Genomic DNA, 21,304 nt, shown 5'->3' with positions numbered 1-21,304 from the left:
CTTGATTCCATTTGTTGATCTATACCTAGTACTGTAAAAGGTCGTTTTCTATTAAAGAAACTTAAACATTTATTACTCATAGATCAATGTCAATCAAAGGGATTAATACACACAGACATTGAAATAATAGGTCACTAAAGCTCACTGTCATGTATTTAATAGCAACATGTGGCTAAATTCTTGAAGCAAAATGTGTGCATTAGTTTTCTATAAACTACATGACTGGCAGTAGGTCTGGCCGTAACAAATGAAAGCTCCATATAATCTAAGGCTAATATAATTTCCTACAGCCGAACATCCAGTCGCGTTATTATTATTTATAAAACTAGATGAGGTACATCTGCATATTGCAGTGCTCCATTCTGCCCAGTATTGTAGCTTTCAAACTTGCTTGATTGCACCAGTTAATAGCTTGCTGTGTCTTATTCCTCATAAAACCAGATGTGGTTCTACAGCACATATTAATGCCCTGTCAGAACAGAAAGATACTCAACAGAACATATACATCTTCAACAAATGCAAAAACATTGTATCTAACTTTAGTACACTGAATATCAGGGGAGAGCGCGAACGCAGTCCCCCACTACCAGAAATTATGCAGTCGAGATTCCCACATTTGGGGAATTCGCAGGGGTCAGCACAACCGGAGTGCAATGGCTGAGCCTCGCCCTGGGTGAACCACCTTCTTGATCATGGTATCTCCCCTGCCAGGTAAGTATGAATTGCAGTTCCCTCGGCTAGAGACTGCACCAACAAACACACCCTTTACCATCATGGCGAAGAACACAGAGCTAATCATTACACAAACATCTGAATCTAAAATGCTGCACTCTATAAATGCTGCTAAAAATAAGGCTAAATTTATTACATATAAAACAATGTGATGATTATTTTCTAAGCAACTAAACAGTACAATACTTCCCATGATGCACTGCTGCTGAATATGTAATGAGATCCACAATGTTCAGGAAAATGCTTTTGTGACCAAAACACTTTACACTAAAAAGTAGTCAGTCCAGAAGAAAGGGCACAAAGCTATACTGTCAGCAGCAGGAAACAACTAAAATATTTTCAACAATTTTATTAAGGTTGTTTTACAGTTAGCTCCAAAACCTCAACCCCCCTCCCTCCCTCGGTTTGCAGGATAGGTGGCGAGTTAGATCTAAGACAAAAACGACTTCTCTACAGGAAAACCTGCTTCAGTTCATTTTAGCACGTAAATGAAAGGACAGAACAGGAAAAGTGCTTTGAACTTGCAATTATAAGTGACTCTAAAATCACAATATTTAACAAAAGCAAGCAAGAAGTTTGTGTGTCCGACCGGTAATGTGATCCGGACACAACATTCCCGATAGATAGTTCCGAATAGATAGTTCCGTATGCCGTAAATGATCCGTTTGTTGTACCCAGGCTTACAAATGGAGTTTTAGTTTACTAACTATAAATACTATAATTGATACTTTAGAATATTTTATCGACACATCAGGCTTCCTTTGAATTCACGAGAAACACCGCTTGATGATCCGATTAAGACAAGACATTTAGTAAACGCTACGTGTTTTACAGAAAATAATACGCATTTATTGTGCTTTTATAAGATCAAAAAGTCAGAGACGGATGTTCATTACAGAGAGAAACCATGATCTAATGGTGTAAAAGCACATGTTAGTTTAAGAGCAGAGTAACTTCTACAGACACACTGACCCTACATAAACACCGTTATAAACCTCTTCTCTGTGGTGAACTGTGAATATAAGGAGATCACAAACAGCTCAGATACAGAGCTCCATAAATAAACCACAGAGAGAGCACCAACATACACCTGGTTTACATTATAACCAAACAAACAGAAACAGTCTATCTTTAACAGTAGAGAGAGGGGTGCACCGTTCCCGGAGGTACTGCAATACCGGGTCGATGCGTGGAGTGGACGGAGCAAGCCCCTATTCCATCTCCCTGCTCCAAAAATCAATTTAATATATGGTCCCCGGGTAGGGGACGTATCAGATATTAAACTGATAAGAACAGATACTACACTTGATCTTAGCCAAAAGGCCGAGAAGCGATACCGAAAACAGCCAACAACAAACGGTGCCATTCTACAGAACTGTAAACCCGAGGACGGAAAATACCGTTCTCGCTTAATATTCTATAATAAACCAGTAGAAATCATGGGAAATATAGTCATACTAAAATTAGCGGAGAAAATAGTGATTTAAGCGGCATTTAACAATGAAACAAAAGGGAAACGATAAAGAACGCGCGCGCGCGCGCGCGCGCACACACACACACACACACACACACACAGTCCTATCAGATGCGAGCACACACAATCCTCCACACTACAAACTCACAATTTAGTCAGAAAGTAAGTTTCCAAGACAAACATTTAAACTGGATTAAAATCCTTCGATTGCAGCAACCAACACATTACAAATAATATGTAGGGATTTTAAAAAGATGTTCAAATTTATGAGTTTAACAATACTGCCTCCCAGCGGTCAAATTTGGTATTGCAGGGGGGGAAATCAGGGGGAAAAAATGTCTACCTACAACTTGACCCTCAAATTGCCTACAACTGTGTACAACTTTTTTAAAAAGGATTTCTTTGCTAGAAGAAGACACATTACTGGCAAACTTTTTTAATACATGCAATATGAATATATAGTAAGAGGTCGGAATCACCAAACATGTACTAAATACAGTTTTAAGCAGAAATACTGATTTATAGTTATTACCTAAAAACACGTTTTTATCGTGGTACTGAGGAGGAATATTTTTTACAGATAAACTCTCTCAACTATTCTAAGACATAAACAACGTTTTCATCAGTCCTAAATTGACTAAAACTGAAAAGAAGCTCGTCTTTATAACTGCGCCACTCATCCGCCATTTTCACTCAGCTCAAGTGACACTTTGTGTTTTTAAATAAATAAATAAAACCTTTTTGTTCTTGTTTATCTTACACACACTGTCACGGGTATCTAACGGACAGTCTTGAGCCAGCAATCCAAACTCATGTGACGGTATAAAATTTCCAAACAAACTAATTTTAAACGCGTTTCAAATCATGAAAACAATTATAACACATTAAATAAATGAGCTTTAATTACTCTAAGTACTTGTCCGATTAGGTGAAATGTAGGAAAATGTAGTGTTCTACTGAAAATTCACCTGCAGCTGCGAAATCAGCAGTCAGATCTGCAGCAGCGCCACCTAGAGGTCTGATTCAAAAGAGCGGGGCAAAAATAAAGCGTCATCACATGGCCATAGTGTTATTATTGACGATATAAGATTGTTTTAAATCGCTATTACAAATTAATACACATACTTACAACCCCTGACGGTCCTAGAATACCCCTGTCCTGAACACTTTAACGTTTTCCATTGCTGTAATTTACTCAGATAGTTGTTAAATAGCTGATAAAGTGAATCAGGTGATGTGGGAGCAGAGAAAACACTAAACTGGGTATAGTTCAGGACCTGTGTTGGGATCCTAGAAGATCCCTATGTTCCTAGAGTCTGTCTGTTCTCTGCAAAGTAATGTGTTAAATAGTTTCCTGCAGTAAATATATCTTTTAAAACAATATACTGAAAACATATCAAGGTGTGTATCAATTTATCATCCGAAGAAGAAACTCACACATCATGTACCTGCTCATGCTTGAGCTAAGATTGCTAATAATCATTAACAGTGCTAAACAATTAACCAACAGTTCATATCGTATGATAACTCCTTCCTTTCATATATTCCAGACACCAGCTACTATGTATAAACCTTATACACCCATATCATTATAAGCACTGACAGGTGACGTGAATAACACTGATTATCTCTCCTCATCATGGCACCTGTTAGTGGGTGGGATATATTAGGCAGCAAGTGAACATTTTGTCTTCAAAGTTGATGTGTTAGAAGCAGGAAAAATGGGCAAGTGTAAGGATTTGAGCAAGTTTGACAAGGGCCAAATTGTGATGGCTAGATGACTGGATCAGAGCATCTCCAAAACTGCAGCTCTTGTGGTGTGTTGCCGGTCTGTAGTGGTCAGTATCTAGGGGCAGTGTCATGCTTTGCTTTCTACTGAGAAACCTTGTGTCCTGCCATCCATGTGGATGTTACTTTGACATGTACCACCTACCTAAGCATTGTTGCAGACCATGTACACCCTTTCATGTAAACAGTATTCCCTGATGGCTGTGGCCTCTTTCAGCAGGATAATGTGCCGTGCTACAAAGCAGAAATGGTTCAGGAATGGTTTGATGAGCACAACACCTTTGCACCCTTTCTCACTGAATTATATTAAACTTTGGTTTCCAAAGTTCCATACAGGATGCCAAGCCACTGCTTGGCCCTTGAGCAAGGCCATTAACCGTCAATTGCTTAGTTGTATAAAATAAGATAAAATGTAAGTCAGTCTAGAGAAGGGCATCTGCCATATGTCAGAAATGTAAATGTTCTAAAGACTGCAGCTGTTTCTGGTGTTGCACATCCGCTATATCATGACATGTACCATATGTGCTGTACAAATGGCTATTTTATATTTCATGCTGTTGTAGTGATCGCTGATATAATGAAATGCAAGACAAATCTCACCTGTCCAACCATTCACAGACAATACTGCTGGTCTTGAATCATACCCTGTAGCTTTCACTGTTCATCTGAAAATATATTGACATAGAACATTGACTGACTGGACTATTTCAGGTGAGAGGTTCTAATGCTAAAAACAGATGTGTATGAAAATTTAGCATATAGTCATAGTTGATTTGTTCAGACTGCAATAAGACCACTGCTATATTCTTCATTGGATAAATGAGGCAGTGGTGTGTTCTTGTTCATCTGCAGTGATAGATGGCCAGGAATATAAATCAGAGTTGCATTATCATTTTTACTGGACTGTACTGTAGATTAAATCATGAGCGTTTACAGATATTAATTTTTTAACCTGTCATGTTCCACCAGGACAGTGAGGGAACACTTCCCACTAAAAATGTTTATGTGTACGTTACTAGGGTGTGATGGTCAGGTGTCCACAAACTTTTGACCATGAATTTAGGAGCCTGATGTTAATTGTGATAATTGTTAACGTGGATCCTTATTACACTATATAATATTTAGCCTGATGTTAGCTAGCTTGACAGTACCTCTTGACAGTCTACTTTGCTCAAGGTTATGATTATTTTATGGCTATTTTTTCTATCATTTTTATTCATTGTTAGGTACAGGCAGCCAGGCTCACTTCTGAACCTGTACCTTATTGATGTGCATGAATATATGGGACAAATTGAGGTATTATATTTTTTAACACGGCACAACACAAAGTAGCAGCCGTATGTCAGATTTTGAAATGTTTCATCACCGCTGTCATAGTTAATAGTCAAAATTTAAGACTTTACCTTCTTTACCTTTATCATGATCTTGTGATTATGACCCCTTGTTGCTTTTTGTGTGCTGTTTTGCATGTACTTCCCATGTTTGTGTGGGTTTCCTTTGGGTTCTCCAGTTTCCTCCCATGCTAATTGAACTGGCAACTCTAGACTGACCCTTAGTGCAAATGTGTATGCATAGTGCCCTGTAATTGACTAGATACCCATCCAGGGTGTATTCTTGCCTCAAAGCCAGGGTTCCTGAAGTAGCCTCCAGATCCGATACCTAGGATGAATTAATGAATGAATACATTTTGCCTGTTGTTTTGTATGGTGTAATAATACTGAAGTCATTTTCTTTTAGTGATTCATGCACTTTATTGCCAAACATTTTGGGACACCCCTCTAAATCATTGAATTCAGGGGTTGGTTATCAGGGGTTGGGCTTGGCCCCTTAGTTTCAGTGAAAGGAACTCTTAAAGCTTAATGCAAAACTGGGATATCTGCCTTCACGTGCACATGAATGTAATATGGAGTTGGCCTGCCCTTTGCAGCTATAACAGCGTCAACTCTTCTGGGAAAGCTTTCCACAAGATTTAGATGTGTGTATATGGGATTTTTTGACCATTCCTGTTCGATGAGAAAGCCTGGCTCACAGTCTCCACTCTAATTCATCTCAGAGGTGTTCTATCGGGTTGAGGTCAGGACTCTGTGAACTTTCTCCACACCAAACTCGCTCATGGACCTTGCTTTGTGGACTGGTGTGCAGTCATGTTGAAAAACAACACGTCAATTCAATGATTTGGTGGAGTGTCCTAAAACATTTGGCAGTATAGTGTATCTAGCAAGTCAGGTGCTAGACCAGCTCCAGGACTGGGTCTGGATCAGGACTCCAGTCCACTTAGGGGCGCCTCTACACACACAACTGGCTTTCTATAGTTCCTCACTGCTACGAAGCAGAAAATGAAGGCGCTTTGAAAACGAACAGGCAGAGATGAAACATATATGTCCACAATCAACACACCGTATTTGTAATTCGTGTTGAGTTCGAGCGAGAAGTTCTTTTCATTTTGGCTGGGTAAGACATTTCATTGGTGTTATTAAACCTGCTTTATTTTCCTGTCGTTTACTGAAAATGCCTGGTTTATTTTCCTGTCGTCTGCTAGGCTGTATCCCGAATGAATCCGCTGCTCAGGTGTAGTGTACTAAGTGGTGCTTAGAAGCTATTATATGTAGCATGTGTAGTAGTGCACTTATATAGGGAACAGGGAGCCGTGTGGGATTCAGCCCTAGTCGGTCAGTTAGCAGGTTAGCTTGGCTACAGTTGCTAGCTAGCTTTTGAGCTAGTTTAAACATTTAGAGACTTCATGTTAAAACTAAAGTGGTGTCATTGCATAATATATAGTGGAAGACCAGAATACAGTCTTAAGATAAATTAATTAGGTGAGAGGCCGCCATACATGATTTTATAGTCAATTTTCACTCATTTGTTTGCTATTAGCTTTGGTATAGCTCCTTATTAGACACATGCCGAGTTACAATAAATTACCTACAAGTAAAATACAAGTCTGTATGTTGCTATACATAATTTATCCACCTCCATCAACTACATCAGTGTAACTGCCATAGAGCAGATGATATTTGGCTGGTTTAAATATAAACATTTTTGAAGCACTAATGCCATTGGGTTGACAAGCAGTCCAACAAACACAAATATCCTGACAGCAGTAATGCTGTTCGTGGGGAAAAAGAGCTTTAATCTTGTGGATTATCTAGTCATAGGTGTGAAATTATTTAGCTGAAGGAAGGAAGCTCAATAAGACTAGTGATACTGACATTAGGACAGAAACTGAACCTTCCTAACTTCTAATGACCGCCACTGCTGTAGAGTGTTTTATAAGTGCAAGTAGGAAACATCTAGTCCTTCTTAAATCAGGCCTGTGACTAAAGTGTCCTGATGGTGTGTCCTCATGTCTCAATTTAGGACTGAGTTACCGCTTCTGGATGAGCATGTCTCTCGCCCAGCGAGTTCTCCTCACCTGGATCTTCAGCCTCATCTTTCTCATCATGCTGGTCCTCAAGTTGGATGATAAAATCCACTGGAACTGGTTTCTCGTCTTTCTTCCTGTCTGGGCCTTCGACACCATTCTCCTGCTCATGCTAATTGTGAAAATGGCCGGCCGCTGTAAGCCAGGCTTTGACCCACGCAACGCAGCTGACAACCTGAAGAAGCGAGTTTGGTACCTTGTGGCCATTTTGTTAAAGCTGGCCTTCAGTTTGCTGCTGTGTGCAAGGCTGGAACATCTCACTGAGATCTTTCTGAGTTTTATTTGTATCCCTTTGTGGGCACTTCTTATCGGAGCAATGGTGGAGCTCGGTTACAACGTCTTCCACTTCTGAAGAGACTGATCAGGAAGACGTTGATCGTTGTAAATATAATGTGTACTATATAACAAAAATTATTTATAAGTGTCCATGTGGATTAGAACAACAGCTATTCCTAAAGACTGAACTAGTTGGACACATTAATGACTGATGATGATTTATGTTGTGGGTATCAGGTAGCAGGTCCTACATGCCTACATTGTTTTTTTTAATCTGTCTTTTTGGATTCCATAATTTCCTCTTTATCCCAAATCCATTTGATCATCCAAGACCTATTTGATGTCTCTTTAGATTTGCACCGGATCTTTTCCACGCTAATAAGGAGGGGAACTTTGTAGCTATTAGTTGCACATGTCATAATTAAAATATTCACCTCAAGTGTCAATATCTTCAACACCTTCTATGCACAAAATAGCACATGTACAAGTTAAGCTGAAATTGTAGTACCAGATGAAAGACAACCATTTAAAATTTGGCATTCCCAGATTGCTTAACTGGATGCAATAAACTTGCTTTGTCAGCGTAAGCATATATGGAGCTACATGTCTTGGGTGAATGAGTATATTTGGGGTAAAAGGAAAAAGTGTATATTTTCTTTCTGGCTGTTGCTTCAAAGGATGTCTAGCATTTTCTTCTTATAGACGTCTCATTGAATTTTTGGTATTGTATTTTCATTTTTTAAATAATTGTGCAATCATCACATCCACTGTAAAATAGAGTTCAGCCGATGCTTTCCATGAACAGTAGACAATGCTTGTCTCTCAGCAGAAGCATATTACTTGTTAATGATTTATGTTCATGTGCAATAAACTAACGTTATTTATTGCAGGAGTGTTAACGTTAAAGAACGAGAAACCTCAGTTCAAATAAAATCAAATTGGCAAGGTAGTACCGGTATTAATTGATGTTTTTGTAAATGATACATACTCATGTTAACAAAAGTTAATTCAAATCCATTTCCGTTATTTCTTTAAATGTTTCTATCACTGTGTGATATACACTGATCAGGCAAAACATTATGACCACCTGCCTAATATTGTGTTGGTCCCCCTTTTGCTGCCAAAACAGCCCTAATCCATTGAGGCATGGACTCCACTAGATCCCTGAAGGTGTGCTGTGGTATCTGGCACCAATACATTAGCAGCAGATCCTTTAAGTCCAGATTGAAAGATTCAATGTCTTTTTATCTTGCTGGTTATCTTTATCTATGATGGTGTTTTTATGCTGTGTGTAGACCATGAATTATTTGTTCTCAAAGCCAGAATTGAAACATTTAAAACTGTCCAGACTTCTTGTTATTTTTAGTCCATGTGTCATTTTATTATTTAATGACCCAGCTGTCTAATTGGTAGGAACTGGTGGAAGCAAAATTTTCCCCCACTGTTTCTCATTAGATTATCATTTCTTCATTCCAGACACCAAGTGTGGAAACTTGTCTCCGACAGAGACCTCTGGCTAATTTAATAGTGTAATATGAGCTTTGCACATGTCTCGGAGAGGGATAGTTGATGCTCATTTTGTGTGTGATGTTACATAGCATTTAACTGGAAAGAATTTTGTTTACACAGACCTCTCATCCAGCGAAGACATACTAAGTCTCCTGCTTTGGTTGATTGTGTTCTGGCATTAAGCAAGTAGCTCTAATATCAATTGGGAATGTTTCACTCCCTTTCTGTAAATAAAATGAAATTAACCTTTCTCATAGGGAATATTTGGTTTCTGTGATCTGCTGAAATCAAGTTTATCAATTTTTCTATAAATATCTAGGACTAGAGAGACAAGCGAGTTAGCTAATTTTTCATTGTTAAAGGCTTTTAGCCTCATTTAAGACATGGGTGGAGACTTGATCCTCTCCAGACTTTGGCTTTGCTGTAGTGCTAACATTAACATTCCATGCAGGGCAGTTTAGTTAATTGTCATTTAGGCCAAATGAGTAAATGCTTTTGTCTTCAGTTCTGTTTCAGGTGTCCAGTCTTTGGATATTGTGAGGATTTTTTGTAACCGTGAAGTTACATTGTTGCTCTAAATTTTAATTTGGTTTTACTCTGTATACCACTTCATTTCAAACAGTGCAAAATTTAACAATTACTGTATCAGTATTACTATTGAGAGTTTTCTGCAATACCTTGAATATACACATTCACTCTCCATACAAACATTCTCATTTATACTGTTATCCAATCAGTTCATCACATGGCAGCAACACAATGCATACAATCATGCATTTAATAGTCAAGACTTTCAGTTAATCTTCATATCAAGCATCAGAATGAAGAAGAAGTGACTCCCCGTGACTTTAACCGTTGCATGGATGTTAGTACCAGATGGGCTGGTTTGAGTATTTCAGGGTCTCTTTGGGTTTTCATACACAACAGAAAAGTTTAAAGATGTGTGAAAAACATTGAGTGGCATCCTTAACTTCACTTTGTTTAACAGGAGAAATTGAGTAATTAACTGGTTTAACTCCATCGGTTTTCACAGTCACCAGGTCTTATACACTATATTGCCACAAGTTTTGGGACACCCCTCCAAATCATTGAATTCAGGGGTTGGTCTTGGCCTCTTAGTTCCAGTGAAAGGAACTCTTAATGTTTCAGCATACCAAGACATTTTGGACAATTTCATGCTCCCAACTTTGTGGGAACAGTTGGGGGATGACCCCTTCCTGTTCCAACATGACTGCACACCAGTGCACAAAGCAAGGTCCATAAAGACATGGATGAGTGAGTTTGGTGTGGAGGAAATTGATTGTCCTGCACAAAGTCCTGACCTCAACCTGGTAGAACATCTTTGGGATGAATTAGAGCAGAGACTGCGAGCCAGGTCAAAACTGGGACATCTGCCTTTACATGCACATGAATGTAATATGTAGTTGTCACCACCCTTTGCAGCTTAAAAGCTTCAACTCTTCTGGGAAGGCTTTCCACAAGGTTTAGGAGTGTATTTATGGGCATCTTTGACCATTCCATTAGAAGTGCATTTGTGAGGTCAGGCGTTGATGCTGGACGAGAAGGTCTGGCTCGCAGTCTCCGTGCAAATTCATCTCAAAGGTGTTCTATCAGGTTGAGATCAGGACTCTGTGAAGTTCCTCTACACCAAACATGTTCATCCTTGTCTTTATGGAACTTGCCTTGTTAATTGGTGTGCATGTTGAAACAGGAAGGGGTCATCCCCAAACTTTTCTCACAAAGTTGGGAGCATGAAATTGTCCAAACTGTTTTGGTATGCTGAAGCATTAAGAGTTCCTTTCACTGGAACTAAGGGGCCGAGCCCAACCCCTGAAAAACAACACCTGAATTAATGATTTGGGTCACCCAAAACATTTGGCAATATAGTGTAGATAACCTTAGAAATGTGCTGGGATAGGAGTTTAATGGCGTAAATGTACTGCAATTATGTGATACTATCATGACCTGGGTGGGAATGTCCAAGGAATGTTTCTAGCTTATTTAGAAATCCATGCCATTGAGAATTTTCCTCACTATTATGAAAGATGTTATAGCAGTTAGTAGAGCAGTTGAGGATGATAAAACCATTTATTAAGGCTTACCGTTATGTTTAACTTTTTTTATTTGAAATGACATCATTGTACATTATACCACCCCTAATGTCGTCATAGAAAACCTTTAATGTTTGCATGTATTAATAAAAACACGTTTAACCCAGTACATATTTACCAGTTTGCTGTGGTCCAATGGTTAGCTTAGAAGAAATATGATTTCAGAAATTAAAAAATGTAAATATAGAGCTGATATACAATGTGATGGAAGAAAATCATCATATAATATTAAACATTTAGTTATTGGATGAATTATATCAACATCATTAGCTCATTAATTTAACACTGTTCATGTTCCTCAACAGATTCTTACATTTTAAAGCATGGTGTTAAAATATGATAAGCTTGTTTTGTCCATACAATGGAGTATTTTTAAGTAAAAAATGAATAATGGATATGGAATAATGAAAAATGAATAAATGGATATTCAAAATAAATGAATATCTATGTATTAACATCAAAACAAAATAATATAAAAAAAAAAGTTCAGTTTTAAAAAGTTAAAAAATTTAGGAACATTTGGCTGTCATGTAGGGTTTTATTTTTCACCCTACTTAAACACTAATGCACATGAAAAGATATTTACTCCAACAATCCAGAGAATGTCAAATAGAAGGGAGGTTTTGTTTTAATTAAAACAACATCACATCTTTTAGATATCTTTTGGACACCGGGCACAATTTCTATCTTGCTCACATCAACACCTCACGTTTATTGCCTTGTGCTTTACTGCTGGCTTCCATCCTTTTATTTTACCAATAAGTAAATATAAATAAGGACACTGTATAAGTCACCTTAATAAATATTTATTCTGTATCTGCTCTGGCCCTCTGCATTATAAAATATAAATGGACCAAATTGTTAACCATGAATAAACATGTCTTAACACTAACAATAACGTCCTAGAACTATACTGACCTGGATAATTTTAAAATAGTGCATAACAGTCTGTTACAAGGGAAAATGGATTGTTCCCATATTATCCAAGCACATCTAGTGTATATACAACTTCTTTCTCAAAGTGGCAGGGAAACAACTGTCCTTGGGATTTTCTCAACATCAACTAGTCCATCAGAAGCCCTGTCCTCGGTCTGATCATCATTCTAACAGTCTTAAAAGATTGCCGGTCATTTGTTAGGTAGGACTCAATGGAAATATTATGCCATGTGCCCCAAAAGATGCCATTTCGTATGCCTTTATATCTTGTCTCATAATACTTCCCATTAAGGTTTGCAGCCATACATGCATCAAACCACCAGCCAGAGCTGTAGTAGGCTCCACAGTTTCCTGAGGGGTATTGATCATTGTCTCTATCTGGAGTGGTGAAGTTCTTTTGGTTGTGGTTGAACTTTCTGTTGTACTGCATAGCGTCTCCGGCTGTGCCTGAATATCCTTCAATCATCAACCTGTAGTATTGGCTTTCATTGCCCACATGAAATTGGTCGTACTGAGCATATTCCTTCACTCCATCTAGATCCTCAAGTTCAATGCGCAGTACCATGGCTTTAGTTGATGTCAGCCAATGGATCTTGTCATTACCTAGCCAGAATTCACCCGTTAATTTACCAAAACCCCTCTTATAGTCATTCCAGGTACGATTGAAACTGATGCTTCCCTCAAAGCGATGCTGAATTAAAGTCCATCCTCCACCAGAGGACTTCATGTCACAGAAGACAGGGAAAGTCCTGTTGCCTGATCTGGATGGTGTCACATTGTAGATGCCACTTGCTGAGTTTCTCATGATGATGTCAGAACAGTCTTGGACGGGTTTATCTGTGAACATTGGACAGTCTGGTTAGTTAATTCAATTTATTTACCGAAATTATATTATGATCTTACAGTAAGCAATGAATGATACATAAGGAATTAAACACGACAGAATGTTCTTGTATAGGAAAATCATTCACAGTGCAGTGTTTATAGCAGCTAAAATGGCTTTTTTTTATAATTGAAATTAGTCATTGGAATTGGAATATTGAAATTAATTCCATGGACATATATGATAGAAATGTGGAAAGTGCTTCAGGATAAAAGGATTATGTTATTTCAGATTCCTTATTTAGGAACTATGTTTGTAACAAGAGCAATGGTCCCGATAGAGATGCAACTGGTAGCACATCTGGATGCATGTATGCTCTTTGGAGAACAGTAAATTAGAAGCAGGAAAGGTGCATGTGCATAAAAACCTGGTAGCATTCTTTTTCCATTACTTAATGTGCCCCATTTGTAACTTCTTAATCCTGGGCAAATTACTCAAAACTATGTAATGAGCTCTCATTCTGCAATAGACAAATGGTGAATAGTAGTATTGATCTCTCCCATTTTTCTGTGTCTCCTAAAAGCATCTGCTGTTCAGGTGAAATATGACATCCAGTTATTATCAACCATTGATCCTTGCAATGAAGAACAGACTAGAAGACTTGCAATCATTTTAAATTTTCAGCTAGCAGTGAGTCTTAGGCTAACAGTAGGGCTGGAGAGCAGCTGGTGGAGGTTACATCTGTATTATATAATTTCCTGTTATCTACCCTGATTGAATTCACCTAAATGTTTTAGTTTTAGAGATACAGATGTCCCAAAATGAACTCTCCCTAAACCACAGATGTAATTAATCAAAAAAGCTCTGACATTCTCAAGCACTGCAGGCTTTGGGTGCATTAAGGAGGCATAAATCATTTTGCCATTGCACTGTAAATATTTTTTACGCTCCAGCTTTGAGTGATAGTCAGTTTTATTATGCAATGATGTAGTCCTCGACTTACGCTAATCTAAAACAATAGATATCATGGAAGCATGTCCATGTTTTAAGATATTTTGATGGCTTTGATACATAACCAAAGTCCATGAAAGTGCAAGACATTCCTTACCTCTGTCATTGTTTGATGATTTGTGGCTGTTGCCTTCTGACCAGGGAGTGGGACTGGGATCACAATCACCATGACAGGTGCTGAGCAGCTGCTTCTCCAAGCCCTGTCTTTCATTCATGTTAGTTAGTGGTTTCTTGTTATGTCCATTGTTGGTGTGTCCATCCAGGATTTTGTGTAAGGTTCCCCCCGTCATTCTGTTTATAGTAAATGGGTAAGAGTTCCCATTATTTGTATCTACTGAATGTCCTCCATTATTGCCCACTACTGAATCAGAGTCTCTTCCTTTGTTTTCATTTGTGCTGTCTGTAGATGTGGTTGACACCTTTGAGCCTGCACTTACCTTGAAGTCCATAATGATACCTGTTGAGCCAACTGCTCTGCTTTGGATGCTGTCTGAAATGTTGGGTTGCAAATCTGTCACCTCACTGGATCCTTGACCATTGCTTCCACTCTGCAACTCTTTGTTTCCAGTGTCACTATGAGATTTTTTGGACTCCATTTCCTGGCTGGGGTTTTTGTGTCTGTGATGAACATGTTTATTTGACACTTTAACTCTAGAAGTGGTTTTGGCTTGTTCTGCATGGTCTTGATCCATAAAATGTGGTGTTGTTGTAATAGGTGGAGTAAACTGAGACATTTTGCTTTGTTTGTCCTTAAACTCTGTTTTTATAGTGTATGAGTGGGCTGTAGTAGTTGGATAGTTTAACTCATTCCTCTCACTGCTTGCCACAGCTAGAGGCATCTTCCCAGCAGGAATTTGTGTGCCTCCTACTCTAAGTGGTTTCTTGTGTTTTTCCTGGTTGGAATCTACTCTGCTAGTTTTGAATGGGGTTTGTTCTGTTCTTCTACCGATGCCTTTTGGCTCTTCCACAACAGGTTGCTGTGAGGCCCTTCCAGTGTTATTTACTGTGTGCAAAACCAGATCCTGTTGTGAATGTCCATCAGGTTTTTTAAGTTTGGTCACAGCAGTTTGTGAGGTACTTTCAATATGGCGATTAACCGTGTCTAATACCTTGACAGGAGTGACATTTTTGACACGTTTTATATGAGCTTGATCCACAATACCATGTGTTGCCAAAGTGGGCATGATTGATACTGTTTTAGAGTAAACCTGTGTTGTTCCATTATTCATTGTATAATTATACACCCCACTTGAGTTTTCTGTCTCTCTTGAACCAAAAGATTTGTTGACTGGTAAAATGTGTAAAATATATGGTTTTTTACATGTAGGATCCTTACTTAGGCTTATTCCAGTGTGATTGGTCCTTTCTGGTTGATTTATGATTTCTTTCTGCTTCTCTAGCGTTCTAGGAAGAAGTCCAGTGGGCAGGGGCCTGCCACTTGTTATTCCATCCTTTTTCAAAAATGTAGTTTTGTTGTTCCTTAGTGTCTGTTGTCTTTCATTGTCTATACTCATGGGGTGTGGACTCTTAACCCGTCCATTCCTTGGTCGTGTCATGTTAAGTTTTGATTTTGGCAGGAGCTGTCTTTTGGGCAGGTTATTATTACTATTTAAATGGGGATTTGTATCATTCACATCAAGTCTGGAATCAGAGATGCGTGATTCTGATGTCTCCTGTTGGTTTACGGTATCAGATGTGTGATTTCGATAGGGATAAACCTTCCTCTCAGAAACTGTGCTAGGTTTCAATGGGTTTTCAGAGATATGGTCCATTGCTCGTGGATTTATTTGATCAGTTGTGGGATGAAATCTGCCTGAGATGGGTGATCTTGGTGTTTCTAGTAGACTGACTGTCTCAACCTTATTAACCGGAGTTGATGCCACCGTGGTGTTTTTAGAGTTACTGTTTACTTTTTGTGTATTTATTTGGTTTACTCTAACTCTAGCATCAGCTCTGCCTATGATTGGGTTTGAATCAATTTTAGGCTTCCTCTCCTTATCTGTCCCAGGTTGTAGTTGTTTTTTAAAGGTACCATCCAGTGTACCTGGATATGTTTGATTTACTTCAATTGCATCAGTTATGTCTGAGTTGGGAGATCCTGAATTGTTTGAGGCACTAAGTGTAGCAACATCACTTACAGCATCATTCTCTGAATCTGTGCCAGTTTTAAATCGATTTTTACTGTTTAGTATTTGTTGATTTGTTGGACCTACATCACCTATACCATCAGATCTTGATATCTCTTGTCCACTGACTGTCTCTGTGTTATTTACTGGGTTTGAACCCACTCTAGCATCACTCCCTGAATCTCTGCCAACTTTGACCTGGTTTTTGCTGTGCACTATTTGTGGATTTGTTGGACTTACATCAACTGTGCCATCAGTTAAGCCTGAGATGGGTGATCTTGAATTCTTTAGTTTGTTGTCTGGATTTAAATTCATTCCAATATGATGCTCTTTATCTTTGCTAGATTTTAATGAGGTTTGAGAGTTACTGGTAGGTTTTCTTGGATTTAATAAATTCAGATCAGCTGTGGCATTTATTCTGCCTGAGATAGGTGATCTTGAATTCTTTAGCCCATTGACTGTATCATTGTTATTAACTGGGTTCAAATCCATTACAGCATCACTCTCTGAATCTGTGTGAGTTCTCAATTGTTTTCCACTGTCTAGTATTTGTGGATTTGTTGGACTTACATTAACTGTGCCCTCATCTGTGCCAGAAATGGGTGATCGTAACATCTCTTTTCCACTTACTGTCTTAATTTTGTTGACTGGATTTGAATCCATTTCAGGGTTATATTCTGCATTTTTGTTAGGTTTTAATGAGGTTCGAGAGTTACTACTCTGTCTTTTTGGACCTTGTAAATTTGCATCAGCTGTGGTATTAGCTTTGTCTAAGATGGACTGTCTTGAATTCTTCTGTCCAGTGACTGTCTTAGTGATGTTAACTGTGTTTGAATCTATTCCAGCATCACTCTCTGAATCTGTGCCTACTTTGAACTGATTATTATTGTCTAGTATTTGTGGATTTGTTGGACTTACATCAGCTATGCCATCAGTTATGCCTGAGATGGGCAATCTTGAATTCCTCAGTGTTACACCAGTATTACTCTCTGTATTCGTTCCAGGTTTGAATGGGGTCTGAGAGTTACTTTTCTGTATTTTTGGTTTTATTAGCTCTACATGAGCTGTGGTATTAGTTCTGCCTGAGGTGGGTGATCTTGAATTCTTAACTCCACTGGCAGTATCAACATTATAAATTGGGTTTGAATGCATTCCACCATCACTCTCTAAACCTGTGTTTGTATCAGGTTTAAATCCATGTTTAGATTTGATTTCCAATGTTTGTGAATTTATTTGACTTACATTAACCGAGGCACTAGCTTTGCCTGTGATGGGTGATGATAACTTCTTTTGTCCTCTGATTGTGTCAGCTCTCCCTGAATAGGTTCCAGGTTTCAAAGGTTTCGGCTTGGTAGAGCCAGCAGTGTGATTATTATTTTCATTTTGTTCCTTGTTTTTCAAGCTTGGCTGTTGTGTGACACTGACATGACCTTCTTTAGCAACATTGCCATTGTTAGTGCCTTCAAAAATATAGGACCTTGATTCTTTTATTCCAGGGTCAGCAACTTCTTTTTTGTCCTCTTTTTCCTGTTGTTTTCTGGTAAGACGTTTCATGTTTGGTTCAAGTCCCCTGTTGTTTTGAGCATCAGTGCCCGTCACATGCTGTCTTTCTTTAACCTTATCATCTTTTGTTGTCTGCATTTGCTTTGTTTCTACATCCCCATCCTCACTGTCATCATCATCATCATCATCATCATCCACTGTAACTACACTATCCACATGGTATTCAGGAATACTCTTCACCTTGCCTTTTGCAGTGAGGGTTCCGCTAGGGTTCCTCTCATGTCCAATCTTGATTGTGCTGGCTTTCTCATGCTGTGGACGTTGTTCATTGTCTAGGCCTCCAATAAAAGATGATTCAGACAGTGTATCCAGTGGAGATTGTAGAATCTTCTTTTTTGTGGTTGTAACTGAAGGTACCTCTTCAAATGTTTTCCTGCTTATCAGATTTTTTTGTGAGGAATCAGATCCTTTTGGCCCTCCACTGGTCTCAGCCTTTGGTTTAGTAGTAAGCGGGTTTACGTTCCTCTCTTGGTTGGTATTTCTCTGTTTTCCCAAAACTGTTGGATTTACTTCCTTTTCATCATTGCTGATAACTACAATGTCTTCCACTGCAGATCTTAAAGTGGTCACTTGATCTGTACTCTCTCTCTTGGCTATGTCCTGCTGTCGCCCTTTGGTGTTGAGAGTGCCTCTAGAAGCTTGAATCTTTTCTCTATCCTTCCCTTCATCATCTGTTCGTATGTTCCAGTCCATTCCCTGCTTCTCCTTGCACACACGGCAGTCCTCTTTGAGCTGGTTCACCATCTGTGTCAGCCTTTGCAGTTCTCTGGCCATCTTCTCCAACTCCCTGAAGGGCTTCGGAAGCTGGACAGTTAGAGGAGGAAGAGTGATACGATAAGGGCATGTACTCTCCCCATCCTTGCACTGCCCTAGAGGTTTTAACCTCACCCATGAAGCGTTGTGCTCAGATGGATCCGGGCAGCTCTGAGATGCCACTAATGTTAGCAGACTACCCCACAAAGAAAACATAGACAGCCACATTTTGTCCTGTTTGTTAGATGGATCTGTTGGATCTGCTCAGAAGTGTGAGAGGGAGAGAGAACTAAAGGAGCGCCTCCCTTTCTGAAAGCTGTTTGCACTCAGAGAGACAGTGACGTGAATGAACAGAGGGTCTCTGTTCAGGAATTTGCCTTTCAGCGGTGACAAAGTAATTAGCAATCCTTTTATAATCATAATGTCACTGTAGAAAAGGCGGTAGAATTATTTTTACAATTAATTTACAAAAACATAGATTTTAAATTTAATATAATTATAAAGGAAATAAAAATTATATATTATAATTAGAAAGGAATGACCATTAGACTGGCCAAAACAAGTCTTAGTACTCAAACTTGATATATTTTTATCCCAGTTCTGCGCTTAATTTAATATTCTGAATCATGTTAAAAATTTGTGTGAAATTTGGCTCAATTACTCCTACTACATTTGCATTTTCCTTTACATTTAAAGTGTTTAGCAATTATTTTTTTCAGAGCAACATGCTTTGTAGTCCCTATCAAAAATATGTCCTCATGCTAGTTCGATATATCAGGGTATTCTCTAGAGAGAATTTAACACAGCATGATTAACAAAAAACCCAAGAATATGTTTGTAATTAAATTGGTGCTCATGTACTGTAAATGGTTGGTAAATAGGTAGGTCATCAGTGTTGACTTGAAGACACCCAGTGACTCTTCAGTGACTATTCAGACAGCCACAAGACATTTATTTCACCATCTGGGTACCAGCACTGAAAATATATAGAAATAATCTTACATAAGATTCTCGTTCGGTTTAGGAATTGAAGTCTCTTACATAATGTTTGATGACTAGTTACAAATTGGTCAGCTGTTTAGTGTGTGGTACAAAGCATTTACAATTGTAATTATTCCTATTTGTTTCGGGGATATTATTAGGTAGCTGGACTTTATTTGTTGTTGCTTGCAGCTAGACAGATTATTGAAATAAAAACCCTACAATCTCTCAACTGGCTTTCAGCATACCTTATTTTATCTTTCCATGTGTCAAAATGATTTAAGCGAACACCGTATTTGCTAAAATGCTATCCGTGATTACAGATAAAAAGCCTGCCAAGTGAAATGTGCTTTCCCTTGAAGTGGCTGTTTTGGAGCCGTACAATCTGGTGCATCGCTCTGGGATCTGGAACACACATTGCACTTTCTGGGTATATCATAACCACAAGCATGCTAGGATACAGATGTGTGAGATTGATCCTGGCAAGCAGATACACTGCATCCTGTCTCTAATACCATACACATATGCACATATGTCGCCTTCTGCTTTAGGGACATCTCCGGTCCTGCTGTCTCCTAATTCTGAGGTAAAGGGAGAGCTGTGCAAGCTCTGATGTTGTGTTTCACTCTTTTTGAGTGATGTTGTAGCTGTAAGTGAGGGGGTTTAACTGTGAACATTAGGCAAGGCTGAAAAACTCTTCCAAGAGCCTATTTCTGTTACCAGCAGCAAAAACATTTACACATCACATAGCATGTAATCAGGAAATGTGAAAAAAATTATGTATTATGTACATTCTAAATAGGGCCATCAATTTTTTTTTAAATAGATCAAATCACAAAGACATTACCAAGTATGGTTAGGGCTATTTTTGTGAAGTGCCCATGAAATGTCATGGCTTGAATTCCACCTGCTATGTTTCAACCAGTCAGTGTCTCTGCCTATGTAAACACTGTGATTTTCCATAAACCAGCTTACATAAACATCTGCCCGTTGTTCAGTCTGTACTACAATATTCTGCCATTTTCATCCCTCTTAGTGTGACGGTGATATGTGATTTGGAACAGACAAGGCTTCTCATGGCCTGTAGCTTTTTTTCTCATCATTTTTCAGAGTACTTCAGGTTATATTTTTCTTTGCAGAAACCATTGTGTGCAAATGACAATATGTGACACAAAAACAAACATCTGGAATTGTTTCTTCTGTATGAAGTAAAGATAGCATCAGGTCCAAATGTTTGCACTGTGAAAACCTTGACTTCATTAAGCCTTTGGCTAATATCTTTCACTGATGCACCTAATTTACCAAGCATGCTCCATTTCTTGTTTTCAATGACGAGTAAAACATTTTGTTATATACACTTACCATCCACTTGATTAGGAACACCTGTAAACCCTCACATTTATCCACTCAACAGTTAAAACATTCAACACTTAAAACATCATCTGGTTGGCCCACTTTAGCCTGGTATGGAACCTGATGTGGTTTTCTGCAGTTGTAACCCAACTGCCTCAGTTGCTGTCTGTGTCAGATATCAGCTTCCAGGCCATTATTCTCTGATTTCTGTTTAAAGTTTAGAGAATGTTGTACATGGAAATCCCAGAAGTTTCTGAAATACTCAAACCAACCCTAACTCCATGCCACCATGCCTCCAAAGTCACTGAGATCATGTTTTTCCCCCATTCTGATGCTTGGTGTGAACATTACCTGAAGCTCTTCAACTGTGTCTGCATGATTTTATGCATTTCACTGCAGCTACATGATCTACTGATTGGACATTTGTAGGAATGTTCCTTGTACAAT

General features: G+C 38.6%; 2 protein-coding genes and 2 non-coding genes across 4 annotated transcripts; 1 reads left to right on the top strand and 3 right to left on the bottom strand.

The window, feature by feature from the left end:
* Positions 1-555: 555 nt before the first annotated feature.
* Positions 556-719, bottom strand: LOC131358515 (U1 spliceosomal RNA). The gene has a single exon (XR_009205466.1). It is a non-coding gene; the product is annotated as a U1 spliceosomal RNA (small nuclear RNA).
* A 1,157-nt stretch (positions 720-1,876) lies between these two features.
* Positions 1,877-2,067, bottom strand: LOC131358580 (U2 spliceosomal RNA). The gene has a single exon (XR_009205529.1). It is a non-coding gene; the product is annotated as a U2 spliceosomal RNA (small nuclear RNA).
* A 4,219-nt stretch (positions 2,068-6,286) lies between these two features.
* On the top strand, positions 6,287-11,026 carry tmem60 (transmembrane protein 60). The gene is made up of 2 exons (XM_058397142.1): positions 6,287-6,445; positions 7,352-11,026. Exon 2 carries the CDS (start codon positions 7,372-7,374, stop codon positions 7,765-7,767), a length of 396 nt encoding a protein of 131 aa, XP_058253125.1. The 5' UTR covers positions 6,287-6,445; positions 7,352-7,371; the 3' UTR covers positions 7,768-11,026.
* A 307-nt stretch (positions 11,027-11,333) lies between these two features.
* fgl2b (fibrinogen-like 2b) lies at positions 11,334-18,808 on the bottom strand. The gene is made up of 2 exons (XM_058397140.1): positions 14,179-18,808; positions 11,334-13,084 (listed from the first exon to the last, which is right to left on the bottom strand). The coding sequence occupies exons 1-2, from the start codon at positions 18,749-18,751 to the stop codon at positions 12,375-12,377; spliced, it is 5,283 nt and encodes a 1,760-aa protein (XP_058253123.1). The 5' UTR covers positions 18,752-18,808; the 3' UTR covers positions 11,334-12,374.
* Positions 18,809-21,304: the final 2,496 nt, after the last annotated feature.

This window comes from Hemibagrus wyckioides, linkage group LG08 (genome assembly GCF_019097595.1).
Source record: "Hemibagrus wyckioides isolate EC202008001 linkage group LG08, SWU_Hwy_1.0, whole genome shotgun sequence".
NCBI classification, from domain to species: domain Eukaryota; kingdom Metazoa; phylum Chordata; class Actinopteri; order Siluriformes; family Bagridae; genus Hemibagrus; species Hemibagrus wyckioides.
This window is presented reverse-complemented; position numbering and strand designations above follow the sequence as displayed.